The 15,483-nt window shown below is 42.9% G+C and overlaps 1 protein-coding gene across 2 annotated transcripts in view; it reads left to right on the forward strand.

Moving 5' to 3' along the window:
* LOC144528755 (glutamate receptor ionotropic, kainate 5-like) overlaps positions 1 to 15,483 on the forward strand; it is a 115,737-nt gene that overhangs the window by 42,878 nt on the left and 57,376 nt on the right. For both annotated transcript variants that reach the window (XM_078267550.1, XM_078267551.1), the window contains exons 8-11: positions 2,602 to 2,754; positions 7,483 to 7,587; positions 9,593 to 9,700; positions 11,062 to 11,265. In XM_078267550.1, the coding sequence (XP_078123676.1) occupies positions 2,602 to 2,754; positions 7,483 to 7,587; positions 9,593 to 9,700; positions 11,062 to 11,265 (570 nt within the window). The remainder of the gene's footprint in view (positions 1 to 2,601; positions 2,755 to 7,482; positions 7,588 to 9,592; positions 9,701 to 11,061; positions 11,266 to 15,483) is intronic.

Consider the following 15,483-nt stretch of genomic DNA (forward strand, 5'->3'; position numbering starts at 1 on the left):
AAATTTTAATATAACACTCGACCCGTTGGAAAAGGGATAGGTAGAAGCCCTAGGCTCATCAGGTCCTACCCGTAGTCTTAACCACAACTAAATCACAGTCAAACAAGATCAATCAAACAGACCATTTGAACTCATACAAAAATACTACTCCAATTTACATCATATCTAAGATAAGGGAAGAACAAACAACACAAAAAAAAGCAGCAGTAGCATCAGTTTAACGTGCGTCATTCTCAAAACTTGTTCACTATCGTATCAAGGCTATCGTATCGAGACTATCTCTGCACAGAGTTACGTATTCCATTGTACGGGGGACTGAACCATGGGGCAGTTGAAATGGATATCACTTTAAGACACACCACTACGTGGCCCATGCTTGGGCATAAAAGGCCCAGGTGATTTACATTGATTTGAACGGTATCCGAGCGGCCTTGATCTGGAGAGACAGTAGTCTCTTCACTCAGAGAACCAAGGTTACCCTGTAACCGAACGTTCTGTCGTGCCCCCCTTCGGAAGCCAAATGAAAGTTAATTTTAGTTTTTTTATTTCAATTTTCAAGTTCGTTTTTTCCCAGTCCACAAACTGCTACTTTCTCGTCCGGCACAGGAGTCATCATGAAGTGTTTGGGGTCGATGGGAGTGCAAAAAGCACCAGGGTTCACATCCTGCATGTGACCTGTTGTTCAGTTTAGCATAATAAAACACTTTCAGACCAAAAAGAAGGGGAACCACAGTTCTAGACCATAAAACAAACGATGAGGCAATATCACATTCAGAGTTTATTTAACAGTGTGTTCCCTAATGCCACTTCATATGTGAACTAGAGAAAACAGCTGCTGGACCTGACAGACAGATTGGTGAGAGCTAGCAATTACTTTTCACTCTTTCCGTCTCTGTCTCCCCTCTTCTATCTTTCTCTCTTTAAAACTGTGGTTAGTTATTGTCACCCAGCCCTGAAACTATCGAGTCGGAGAGTGCCTCAATCACACTCAGTCATGCATCCATCTTTTTTATCAGCCGTTGACAGACTTTGCAGCTCTGCCTCCATACAATTTGTCTGATTCCCTCAGAGTGTCAATTTGACTGACAACTGATTAAACAGACCAGAACGTCAGACATTGATAGGATCACTGAGCCGTATGAGGCGCACACTGAACGCCACTGATAGCAGGAGCTGCTATCATTCCCTGACGTGCTCGCCTGTAGGAGCATCAATAAAACACACAAACACATTTTTCTATTGTTTGTGTGTAGGACTGCTTTTGTGTGAACAATATAAATCAAACGGCAGAGATACAGCTCGACTGAGCTTTTTAGCCTCTTTCAGCTCCTAATCAGGAGGAGACCAAAGCAGAGCTAAAGGCAGAGTGCAGTGCTGTAGTACTCAAGACCGGTCTTTGTCTTGGAATCAACCACATTTTTACTCGGTCTTGTCTTGGTCTTGGATAAAGAGGACTCAGGATTTTATTGCAAGACCAGTCAACACCACAATTGCTGGAATATCAACAAATTGCCTGTGCATTACTGTAGTTTCATGTTAAACTTCCTGCTTCAAATGCAACCAATAACGTATGACAAATGTACTACTGTTAATCACTTCTCCCTAAACCATTTAACACGCACTCGCAATAAAGTTAATGTGGGAAACAGGAGAAAAAGCTCTGGCCATCTGGCACTGGTCTGGTCTTGGTCTTGGTCATGACTCAGTCTCAACCCCTTAAAGTCTCGGTCTTGTCTCGGTGTCGATACACTCTGGTCTTGGTGTTGACTTGGTCTCGGTTTAGTGGGTCTTGACTACTACTTAACACTAGTAGAGTGAATACTGGACTTGGATTCATCGCAACGCATTCTCATGATCGGGTCCGTAAGATCTACGTACGAAAAATTATGCACACCAATACGCATGATGTCCTACGAAACTAGGCGACTGCCGACTGATCGTGTGACGCCAGCTGCAGCGCACCCTGACGCTGAGCGGCTGTTGGTAATTGTGTTTAGCCGACAAAAGATGACTGTGAAGCAGATACCAAATGACGTATGTCCTATCAGGGGCCGTGGTAGTTGAGTTTAGCCGAGGAAAAAAAGTGAGCGTAATGCGCGACGACAGTTAAGTTTAGGCACCAAAACGACTAGGTAAGTTTAGGGAAAAAGCTCATGGTTTGAATTGAAACTCTCCCAAGGAACAACATGCATTTCCTGGGTAAAAGTATTTGTTTTCCCCAGGAAGCAAACTCTGTTCCCCACTTGAAAGAGCTTTTGTTTCATGACCCACTCATCCACCGTGACTTCCTCACTACGCGGTCCACAGCATTCTCATACAGCGGCAATCAATGTGGTGCATTCAGCAAAAATGTAATTAAATGCTTAGGAGTTACATAAAACAGCTTTGTAGTTTAGCCTAGCTTAGCAAAAAACTCAAGAAACACAGGGGAAACTGAAAAAAAGCTGAAAGAATCCAGCACCTCAAATAGTATTAGCTAGTAAGCTCCTTAACCATGCATCCAAGCATCACCTTCACAGGATGTCTGACCTCCTTTTTGCACCAGTTCCAGCTGTTGGTTAATAGGTGGTTATTGTATTCTTATTATTTTGTGTGTTGCAGCTGTCGTCGGCCCTGATGTTCGATGCGGTCCATGTGGTGGTGAGCGCAGTGCGTGAGCTGAACCGCAGTCAGGAGATAGGGGTGAAGCCACTGAGCTGCACGTCTCCGCTCATCTGGCAGCATGGAACCAGCCTCATGAACTACCTACGCATGGTACACACACACACACACACACACACACACACACACACACGTGTTCTTCTGCCAGTTTGCAATTTCCCCTATAGATTTTAATATTTAGGGCCCTATTTTAACGATCTAAGCGCACGGCGTGAAGTTCCTGGCGCAGGTGCGTTTAGGGCGTGTCCAAATCCACTGTTGCTAGTTTGACGGCGGAAAAAAGGGTCCATGCGCCGGACGCATGGTTCAGAAGGGTTGTACTTAGTGTCTTCATTAATTCATAGGTGTGTTTGGGCGTAACATGCAATAAACCAGAGTGTCATCTTCCATTCCCTTTAAAAGCCAGGCGCGTTTGGACCTTGGCGCATTGCTGTTATGATGGAGGATTTGCACCATAATATTTTTATTTGTAATCTTTTGCATGTTTGTGTGCTGCTGCGCTTCCCTGTGTGTGTAACAAGCATAGTGTAGAGCCTAGGCACATTTTACTAATTTGCTGTTAAAGGTCCAATGACATGGTGCTCTTTGGATGCTTTTATATAGACCTTAGTGGTCCCCTAATACTGTATCTGAAGTCTCTTTTATATAGACCTTAGTGGTCCCCTAATACTGTATCTGAAGTCTCTTTTATATAGGCCTCAGTGGTCCCCTAATACTGTATCTGAAGTCTCTTTTATATAGACCTTAGTGGTCCCCTAATACTGTATCTGAAGTCTCTTTTATATAGACCTTAGTGGTCCCCTAATACTGTATCTGAAGTCTCTTTTATATAGGCTTTAGTGGTCCCCTAATACTGTATCTGAAGTCTCTTTTATATAGGCCTTAGTGGTCCCCTAATACTGTATCTGAAATCTCTTTTATATAGGCCTTAGTGGTCTCCTAATACTGTATCTGAAGTCTCTTTTATATAGGCCTTAGTGGTCCCCTAATACTGTATCTGAAGTCTCTTTTATATAGGCCTTAGTGGTCTCCTAATACTGTATCTGAAGTCTCTTTTATATAGGCCTTAGTGGTCCCCTAATACTGTATCTGAAGTCTCTTTTATATAGACCTTAGTGGTCCCCTAATACTGTATCTGAAGTCTCTTTTATATAGACCTTAGTGGTCCCCTAATACTGTATCTGAAGTCTCTTTTATATAGACCTTAGTGGTCCCCTAATACTGTATCTGAAGTCTCTTTTATATAGACCTTAGTGGTCCCCTAATACTGTATCTGGAGTCTCTTTCCCGAAATTCAGCCTTGGTGCAGAATTTTAACTACTAGAGCCAGTCCCACAATGAGCTTTCCTTAGGATGTGCCATTTCTGTGTCTGTAACTATTGAGGAGGAGAGAGGGGGGGGGGCAAGGTGGAGAGTGGGGTCGTGGCCTTGACCAACTGCCACTTTGCTTGTTTGAAAGCCATGATGTCTCTCTCTCTCTCTCTCTCATGGGTGGGCCAAATTCTCTGGGCGGGCAAAGCAGAGAAAGTGGAGGTAACCTTTCCCTTTATGACGACATACTGTATAGGGAAGATTCCAGATCGGCCCATCTGAGCTTTCATTTCCTCAAAGGCAGAGCAGGATACCCAGGGCTCGGTTTACACCTATTGCCATTTCTAGCCACTGGGGGACCATAGGCAGGCTGGGGGAACGCATATTAATGTTAAAAAACCTCATAAAGTGAAATTGTCATGCCATGGGACCTTTAAAATAACAATGAAATGCTGCGTTATTGACTTTAGACCAGGTTTTTGTTGGCCAATGGCCCGATCACTTTCCGCTGCCTCAAGATAGCAATACGCCAAGAATTCATCTGAACACACCTCCCTGTAAGACCAGCACGCCCATGGACGCAGGTGCATTTGCTGTTTAAACAACATGGGCGCTGGATGGGAAATTGACAACTGCGTCATTCTTAAACTAGCAAAGACACTTGCGTCGGGCTTTACACTGCGCTGCGCCGGGTGCAAGATAGGGCACTCTATATATTTTTTAAAAGACATTTCTGAAGCTGTTTACATGACAACTCCAGCTAAGGTGATATATTACTGTTTGTAGTATGAAATTTAAACAATGAAGGTTTAATGTTTTTAAATGTTTCTTTCTCAGAGCCTACATTAGAAAAGCTGTTTGTAGGTGTCACAAAATCCATAAACTAAAACACTTTTTCAGATTATGCAGGCTGCTTTCAGTGAAACAGAAAATCCTCAGCAACTGTCACTTATTAAAATGCCGACCTTACACCAAACGACTTTTGAAGCGATTCCACTGTCGCACACTAATTTCCAATATCGGAATGAAATCCCGAGAGTCTTGCTAGAGTTGGGGCGTTCCCGCAGTCTCAATCGTTTGGTGTAAGGTGGTCGTAAAACTCAGTCCGAGTCAGTCTTTTTCCCGTCTGGACGTTCAGACAAAATCAAACGTGTTTGATATTATCCTAAGTTTCAGGTCTTGGTAGTGAAGTTAAATCATGTGAACATTGTCAACAACCAATGGGTACGCTCCCTCCAGCATCAAACAGGAAGCAGCAAATGGCTAGAGTCTGTGTTATATATGGTTGTCATGGTGGCGCGCTAAGCTAAACGCTAAAGAGCGAAAGTTGCCGATTTTCAACCCTTCTGAAGCGAGTCATCCAACAGGAGTTTTACCGGCAGATGAACGCAGACCTCCGGGTACTGGAGACATTCATCTGCATGTACAGCAGGACAGAAAATCTGCAAACTTTCTCTCAAGTTACCAGCTAACGCTAGCGGTAGCTAGCTAGCTAGGTTACATTTTTCAAAACGAATCTAGTTGTAGCCACGAGGCGGGGCCAAAATAGACAAGAAGTTATTTTATGCAAATGCTGAGCGATGCGACAAAGCGACTGCCAATCGGAGTGAAGGCAGCGTGACGTATGTCAGTGGCTCGAGTCGAAGAAAATAATTCATGATGACGGAAAACGCTTCAGGACATCGTATTTATGTATATATCTGATATGTTTGGCATTTTATCTCATATATTATGTTACTTTTATCAAGAAATAAATACTTTTAAATCCAAAAACATCGTTCTTGTGACTTGACAATACCTCTGAAGTGACTTGTAAGATGTGGTTGAAGGTAGCACCGGAGAATTTCTGTTTACTGTTGCCAAGCAACCAGGAGTAGGCTAGGCACGCCCAGGAGCGCCCACAAGCGAGTGCATGTCGCTCTCTTTTGTAGCTAATTTGACTGTAGGGTTAAAGGGTAACTTTTTTTTTCAACCTGGACCCCATTTCCCTATGTTTTTTTGTGTGTGTAAGTGACTGACGGGAACAACACTCTTTGAAATTGGTCCAGCATTGAGCGAGAACACAGTGACCAGCAGTTGCAAACCGGGCCGCAATGTAACCCTACAGGGCAAATGTGCATCGTCAATTTCGTCCACTAAAAGTGCTGTTTTTGCCGCTGTCTGACAAAATCATGGAAAGGATCACACGCTTTTTGTTGACGAGTATAATACTCTTTGTTTAACCAGAAACAGCTCAAAAACTTATACTGGACCAATGTCAAAGATAGTTGTTCCCATCAGTCACTTAGACACAAAAACATAGAAAATAAGATCCAGGTTGAAAAAATCCGAAGTGACCCTTTTAAACCGTTTAAAGGGCGGAGGTAAAGGTAGATGGATTGGTCAACAAAGTGACTTTGACATATGATACTACTGTGCACATCCCATCTATTACCGGGAGTCAACATCGCTTTCTTTAAACCACCATGAGCGCCATCTTTCTGTGACATCAGCCAAGTAGTTTTTGCAGCCAAACAAAAACCTCAACCACAGAGAAAGTCAGAAAATATTCATGTAGAAAAGTTTTGTAGCTGTTTTAGAAGACAAACAATGTCATCCTGCTGATGGAAGCGTCAGATGGACACAAAATGAGTCTTGATTTTGAAACCAAACCCCCACAATATGTATTTTGTAGTTTAGTTTGGAGGACTTGTTGATGTCGACGATGATGGGGAGTTGCTGCAGATCAGAGCTGGACTCATCAGTGCTGCTGCTGGACAGAGAGAGAGAGAGAGAGAGAGATAGTGTGTCCTCTTTCTTTGTTTCTGTCTGCCTGCCACTTCTTGTTACTTCCATCCACCGAGGATGCCTCCCCTTCCTCCCTCCTTTCCTCCATATTGTTTTTGTTGCTCCCAGTGCATCACTTCATCATCTCTACAATTTTTTTGGCAGCAACCAACCACCTCTCTCCCTCATCCTCTCTCTCTGTCTGGTCACAGAGTTTTTGTGATATAATTCATCTTGAGTCATGCAGACACACACACACACACACACACACACACACACACACACACACACACACACACACACACACAGATTAATTCATCATGTAGGCTTCTTGCACTCAGTTGCACATTACTCACATAAACTCGGGCACAAATTGCATGCTTGGCCGCACATGTATCAACAAACCTCACGCTCATTTGCAGATTTCTGCAAACACACACACACACACACACACACACACACACAGAAACACACACACGCATGCAGGCACGCGCGCGCGCACACACACACACACACACACACACACACAAACACACACACACACAAACACACTAAATCAATAATTGTCTTTCTTTTTGTGTCTTATTAAACTCTAGACGGTTCAAAGCTAATTCAGCCGCTATGAACATTTTCTGTCTTTCCACCGTGGGTCAGACGCTCTGATGTCCCAGGTTAGCCCTGCTTGCTGGCAGGAGCCACTCAACTATCAACATTTTACGGTTTTCTGTGTCTCTCTCTCATCAGGTGGAGTACGATGGTCTGACGGGTCACATTGAGTTCAACAGCAAAGGCCAGCGGACCAATTACACACTGAAGATCCTGGAGAAACACCCCAGGGGCCATAAAGAGGTCAGATATCAAATGGGGCCAAGTGGGAGGCAGACAGGAGGGTTGAATTGACTGTTTAAAATCCGGGATGTCCCTCCAAATATGCATTTAATTTGTGTTTTCTTCATCAGTAAGTAGCAGGTATTACAACATAACGCTCGTGGAACAAGTAGAAAGGAGGTGCAGAAAAAATAAGAGCGAAAAAGAGGAAAGACCGTGAGGCTGGTGCAGCTAAATGTGCGAGGTTGACAGATATGTTCTTGTCAAAAGCAACTGACAGCAGCAGTAACGTTATAGTTCATTTACCGGTGGCTAGCAGCAGCAGCAATCCGAAATAGCAAATAGCGTCCCCTTCTGAAATTGGGCCGGTAAAGGACAGAATTAAGCCCCCAACGTTGTCTTCCAGGCAGCGCTGCCTGGAAGGCCCTAGGATTAGGCAATGTTTAGGGTTAGGGTTAAGGTTAGGGTTAGTTGCCATGAAGTCAACGGTCGCAGCACTGCCTTGAAGTCGACGTTGGGGGCTTTTACGCGAGGTGTGTGCAGCCCTTTTACACAGAAATGGATCATAAAATGTCTATTTCTTTTAAATTAAAACTACCGATGTACAGGAAACGACTTAATGACGATGAATGAGTGTATCGGCAGTTTTATTTTGAGATTTTCTGTTTTTTTATTTCTTGTTTCCCTCACCTGAGTCCTCTGATAACAGCTGACAGTAGATTGACGTTTCACAGCGCTGTGCCGGCTCCAAAAAACTGAAGAAACAACAACAATCCCAAAGCAAAAGCTCTCCGTCTCACCTGTGACTCACACAATCCTTTCAATGTAGCCAAAGTGTTAGTCTGCAACTTTTTTTTAAAAATAATTCAAGTGCCAGTTCCATGGTATCAGAATTTTGCATAGTTGTTATGAAAGCATTAATTGGTCATGTGACAAGGGCTGGTAAAATTGGCAGAACAGGCAGCCAAGTGACAGAACTCTGATCCAATGAACTGCATTACTTAAAGTATCTAGTGATATTATGATGTTAGCTGATTCTGGGGAACACACAGTTTTGGTCCTATTAGACCTTTCATCTTTGACTCCATTGAGCATACTATTATGATCAACAGACTTCACAATCTGGTTGGAAAGTCTGGATCAATTTTAAAATGGTTTACTTCTTACTTTTCTGGCAGAACTTTTAGTGTTTTTGTAAACCAGATCAAGTCGGACACTACAGGGTTGTCATGTGGGGTACCTCAGGGTTCTGTTCTGGGACCGATTCTGTTCCTTTTATATATATATTCCCTCTAGGAAAGATAATAAGCCAGTTCAGTGACAGATCTTACCATTTGTATGCTGATGATATCCAGCTGTACTGAGCTCTAAAAACTGTCGTCCTTGATAACCTGCTTGACTAGCATCCAGCAGTGCTTAAGTGACAACTTTTTTGCTGCTTAACCCAGATAAAATGGAAACACTAATTATTGCTCCTTAAAATAGCATTCCGCTGATTAAGCAGCATATTGCTGCTTTAGGCTCGTCTGTTCAACCGAGCCTAAGGAATTTAGGTGTTGTTTTTGGTCCTTGGAGCATCACTTCAAAGTTAATTAGAAACTGCTACTTTCCACTGAGGAACATATCAATATTCCGAACTTTGGTGTCGAAAGTTGAATTGCGTTGTTCAAATGCTGTTGATTCTTTTAAAAAGCCGACTTGGCTATTCAAACAGGCTTTTATGGCTGTCTGATTTTATGTACCAATGTTTTCCTTGTATTCTTATGTCTTCTATTTATCATATTCCCAAAAAAAGTGAAAAGAACGTCAAAACAAACGTCAAAAGCTTCAAAAGAGCAACAAAGACATAAAAAAAGCTTCAAAAATCATTTAAAAAGTGACAAACGTGGAAAAAAAAAAATGTGGAAAAAAAGCTTGACAAAAGCATCAACAAATATGTCGACAAACGTTGAAAACAAATACGATGTTACACAACTATGTTTTCTTCTAACCCCTCTTTGTCCTCTTCTTCCTCCTGCACGGACAGATCGGCACCTGGTACTCCAACAACACGTTGGCCATGAACTCCACTTCCCTGGACCTCAACGCGTCAGAGACGCTGGCTAACAAGACGCTCATCGTCACCACTATACTGGTAATCTGTCACGTAGCCTACACAATGTAGCGTTAGATATCACCGGTTGGTGTTTGTCGAGTTATTTGACTGTTTTGCCTTGGAGATGACAGAGGACGCGGTGCACAACTCAGCTCTTTTTCTGGTGATTTATTCAAAAACTTATATATACATAACCTTGAAATAGAAAGAAAATAAATAATACCACATCAGCTCACTGCTTAATATTAACAATGTCTATGCAGGATAACTATCTATATAAGTCCTGCTTTTAACTGCAGTGCCCCTGACTCAGGGGCGAATCTAGGATCAGACCTTTACGGGGGCTCAGCCCCTAATGAGAATGTGGCACGGATACAGTGCCTTGCAAAAGTGTTAAATAAAAAATAAAAATGTCCTTGACTGGGTTACAGGTGCATAGCATCGGCGACAGCAACACAGGATATTAACCTTGTTTCTTTGAACCTGTAATTGTTTGACCTCTGTCACTAATAGAGATGGTCCGATATCATTTTTTGCTTCCCGATACAGATTCCGATACCCTGAACTTGCGTATCGGCCGATACCGAGTACCGATCCAATACCAATGTGTCATATATTTTATTATGTTTTAACAGCTGTATACTACTATCCCTGTATGGATGTGATATTATTTCTATCTTTGTTGTCAGTCTGGCTCAGGTTAAACTCTTTGTGAAACATGAACAATGAACGCCCCAGAACGTCCTTTTATTCTGCAGTTTGATCAGTTATAACGGAAAAACAACATAAATGAACTACTTTAACGTAGATTTTCTTTAGGGCTTTATTACGTGGTATCGGATCGGTGTGTATAAACTCCAGTACTTCCCGATACCGATACCAGCGTTTTAGGCAGTATCGGAGCCGATACCGATATCGGTATCGGAACTTCTCTAGTCACTAACAGACAAGTTCTGGCTTGAGCCCCCTAAAATGGGTCTAAAATCACCACTGGCCTGGTTCCTGGAACAAATTACAGCACTTTCTAAAGATCAACTCACTTGTGGCTTTTAGACAATTCAGAAATCTGGTTTTAAACTTGCAAACTTCTACCTGTACATGCTTGACATAACTGTACTGTCTTTCTTTCGTGTCCGTATTATCCTAATTTACTAATCAAATGTTATTTATCAAATTTCCAATTCAGAAAGTGTTAAAGTTTTGTCTTTTTTTTATCTTTCTTATAATGGTGTATTATTTTCTGTTGTTTTGCTGTCGTCTTTGTAATTACTCCATGTCATTATAAATGAGGTCCGCCACTACATGATCTGAATGAAATGAATGAATGAATTTTGTCAGCATTAAATGAAATCTCCGCCTTTTGAATGGGCTTCTGTAAGATGTCACTTCTCTTCCGACAGGAAAACCCGTACGTGATGCATAAGGCCAACCACCAGGACTACCAGGGCAACGACCAGTACAAGGGGTTCTGTGTGGACATGCTGCGGGAGCTGGCAGACATCTTGAAGTTCTCCTTCAAGATCAAGCTGGTGGACGACGGGCTGTACGGAGCGCCGGAGCCCAACGGCAGCTGGACCGGCATGGTGGGAGAGCTGATCAACCGGGTGAGTCGAGGAGGAACAGGGCAAAAAAAACAGAAAAGGCATTTCTTAGAAAGGAAGTGGAATAAGGTGTTCAGACAACACAGTCTCACTCCCAGTGCGTCAAAAAAACATAGACAAAAAGGTCGACAAGAACGTTGGAAAAAAAACAGTTGCATCCCAGCTGTCAATCATGACGATTCAGCCCTTTTTTATTGCATCAAATAACTAATAAAAACCAAGCTGATCAACACTGAATGAACACTTGAACAAACACCAGCGAGATCACAACTTCCTGAAACGACAGAAACCATCTTTTGGGAAAAATGTATTTGACGTGTACTTCTGACTTTTTAGTTTCAGGTGAACCAGATTCTTTGGCTTCACTTAAACAGTCTATGCATCAACCCCTGCCTGGTCCTGACTTTCAAAAGAAAAATGTCCCTACACTTTTCTAAAATGTTATCAGTTTCAAAAGATGTCGTCACTTTCCAAAGACAGCCTCACATTTCCAAATGTCCTCACTTCACGAAGATGTCCTTCTTTTGGCAAGCATGTCCCCACTTTTTAGTAAAACGTGTGCTCACAATCGCTATGAAACTCAAAATGCTCCAAAAGTACAAGAGAGCAAACACAAGTCTGAAACAGCCGTCTAAAGAGGTGCGGACTGGACAAAATGGCCTCACTTTCAGAGAGTAAAGCTCAGATTTTTTTTCCTCACAAATATACACTGCAAGAGTGTGCACACACACACACACACAGTGGTGATATGCAGGTATATGCAGTATACCCACTAAGAAAGCTCCATGATTTCCATACACCCACTTGAAAAGGCCCAATGAATCGCAACAACATACTTTCCATTATAGTTTTTATATATTTTGAACTGTCATCTGTGTTTTTCTTCTTCACATGGGCTAAATAATGGGATTTCCACCGTAAATTGGTGCATTAAAGTGTATCCAAATACAGGAAATGAAGTTGTTGATGCTCAAAACTTCCCTGGGAGAGGACACCCAGACCCTATGATATGCCCCCCCCCCCCCAAAATGCAGATTCTGGCCAATATACAGAACAGTATACCCACTACAATACATTAGACTACAACACTTTGCACACACACACACACACACACACTACCGTGCATATGCGTTTGCCGACACTTCTCCTTATTGTCTTTACTTTCTTCCGCAGCTTTGTCGCAGGCAATTCTCTGCACAGCTTTAATTGACTTAAAATGAGCCACTCTTCCCTGAGAAAACAGCTAACGGGGGAAACTGGGCTTCAGCTGAGCAACTTAATACCTCCTCAGCATCTGTGTGTGTTTCTGCTCCTCCGGGCCGAGCAGCTTTCCAACGCTCCGTCGCTCATATAATTGGCTGACTCTTGTGTTGCAGTCGAGGGTGCCGTCGTTGTCAGCCTGCTCGGAAAGCCACGTCTCGCCACCGCCTGTTGCCATAACAACCAACGCAGAACCAGTGCAGTCGTCGAAGAGTGCCACAGTCGATGCCAGCGTGTGAGATGATTTGCGCGTGGTCACGCTTGAACTTCACGAATGCCGTAAAAGAACGAGTCAAATCCAATTCAGCCGTTGAAGTCTGTTTCCTGACAGAGACACCTCTGGAGTTTAAACTAGGCAGCCTATAATATACCTGGAGGTATCAACACCATACACTGTAAAGGTTACATTCATTGACATTGATCCTACATGTTCTGGTACAGGATATAAAATCCATCTATTCCGGACTCAAAACAACCCAAAAAAAAAATATCAATCAATCAGACAGTTTAAACAGCCGTTAAAGCTGCAGTTTGTCGCACTTCTTTTCATCTCCGTGCACTTAGTTCAGTTCATTAAGTCCATTAAAACGCGCCTGACATAACCATCCCACAGTAATCCCCTATAATAATAATAATAATAATAATAATAATAATCTGTGGGAAAGTCTGTGGGAAAATAAACTGCACCTGAAGAATCATTTTTCTCCCTTGGAGCATTGTGGAGCATCCCTCTTTAATTTAATTTATTAGAAGTAAAGATAAACAGCAGAGACTAACAATGATAGACAGTGTTGATGTTTTTAAGGGCAAACTTAAAACCTACCTCTTTAGTCAGGCCTTTTGCTTAAAGCTACATTGTGTAAGAATTTCTCCCATCTAGCGGTGAAATTGTATATGACGACCAACTGAATATTACTTTCTAGCCCCTCCCATTCCGATCGCGTTTTAACTCCTACGGTGGCCGAACCCGAAATGAGCTCTTAGTATCTCCATCGTTTACACGCAGCTGTTCTAGCCACTCCAATACTAACTTTGGTCTTGTTGCGTTGTCGTTTTGATTCTAGTTTTTCCCTCCCAGCTGGCATTCGTCACGGTGCCACTGAGTGTAAAAGCGCGAAATGCGGAGGTATGTCCCTCTTTGGCAAAGGTACTTTAAAGATGGAGGCGCTACATGGCTGCCGTCATTGAGCGACTCACCTGCAGTGTTGGGGAAGTTACTTTTAAAAAAGTAGTGTTCCGTTACTTTACTTAGTTACCCCCTATGGAAAGTAACTTTTTACGTTACTTGTTACTTTTAAAAGCAGGCGCCTCTGGCAGAGACTGAAGTTAATGATACCAAAACTATCTTTGACCGTAAAGCCAATCTCTGGTTTATCAGTGAAGTGTCTGAACTCCACTGCAGGCTGGACTCTCTCCTCACAGAGTGACGGCTGATTCATTATGAACGAGTCCAGCGCGGGTTGAACGCACATCAGCAGGTCATCGGCGTTACACGGTGTTAGTGTATACTATGTAATGTCTGTATGGACTTGTACCGGTCGCGCAGCCACGATGGTCCGTGCATTGTCATCGCATGCAGCCTCTTTTCCGGAAATCCTTGCGTGTCCGTGCGACCGACACAAGTCCACAGCGGTCCGCTGCGTGTATGTATGACGCCATCTCCACCGCATCCATCTGTGAGGTTGTCAGCTTTGTGTCTGCCTGGCTCAGAGCGCCGTCCAGCAACAAGCCACGAAGCTTAAAACGCTCTCAAAAGTTAGCTTTGGCTGCTTCTCGCTTGCCATGATCACTCTGCTACCAGCCTCTGTCACGTCCCGTGTGGAGCTTGTGAGCGAGCAGCTGAGAAGGCGGTGTCGCTGTCAAATCTGTCCCTGGGAAAAGTAACGTTGCCCTGAATTGAAAAAGGAACTACGTTTCGTTACCAAATTTTCAGTAGTAGCGCGCTACACTACTTTTTACCTGAAAAAGTAGTTACTGTAACGCATTACTTTGTAACAGTGTTGGGTGTCCCAACACTGCTTGCCTGTATGTATTCTGAATGATTCTGAATGGCAGATTCTACGCTTACGAGAATACTTGATTAACTGATTAGTTGGTGGAAGTAATTACACATGAATGAGCACATATTTGAGAAAGACCAAAGTTTTTTTTTGCTAAGAATCAACTCAAAACATAACACAATTTAGGTTTAACAACTTATTTTTTCATTTTCTTTATCTATCTACGTATGGTCTATTTATTTCTGTATACGTTGTTTGTTTTAGTTAGTTTTATAATTTTGTATCAGTTGTTTTTAGTCCACTTATTGATCCATCTGTATTTTATGGGTTGTTGGGTTAACAATCTACAGAGTCTAACGTGCTCTGGTTTATTGGCATTTCTTTAAACCAATCACAATCGTCTTGGGCGGCCCAAACGCCGGACGGAGCCACGGTGCCTCTGCTAAATAGCCTCGGGAAGGAACTTGTTTTGGTCGACGTTAAAAGGTTGTTTTAGTGCAACAGAAAACTCAGACTGGACAGATAGTCTAGCTAGCTGTCTGGATTTACCCTGCAGAGATCTGAGGAGCAGTTAGCCATAGTCCTCACAAATCCACCAGAGGTTAGAACGCCAACACAAAGAGAGAGGAAGGGGACGGACATCCGGCTGAAAATGAGGGACATACGGTGGACTTTCCGGTGGCAACGGAGCAATCCCGGAAGTGGAACATCGTCGATATATAGACTACGTAATACCTGACAGTGGACACCTCTTCGGGCATTAACCCTTACATAACCTCCAATGGCGAAGCACAAGTATTCACAGCAGAGAGATGTTAAAATGTGCAGATACTTCTCAAACCTCTCCCAAAAAATAATACACTTCCCCTCTCTCCATCTGTATGAGCAGTGTGTTCCAAAGCCTCATATTTAACCGTCATGTTCTCCTCGGGTCCAATTTTACCCTTTTTTGCAAAATTTC

The sequence above is a fragment of the Sander vitreus genome, chromosome 14, assembly GCF_031162955.1.
Source record: "Sander vitreus isolate 19-12246 chromosome 14, sanVit1, whole genome shotgun sequence".
Taxonomy (NCBI): domain Eukaryota; kingdom Metazoa; phylum Chordata; class Actinopteri; order Perciformes; family Percidae; genus Sander; species Sander vitreus.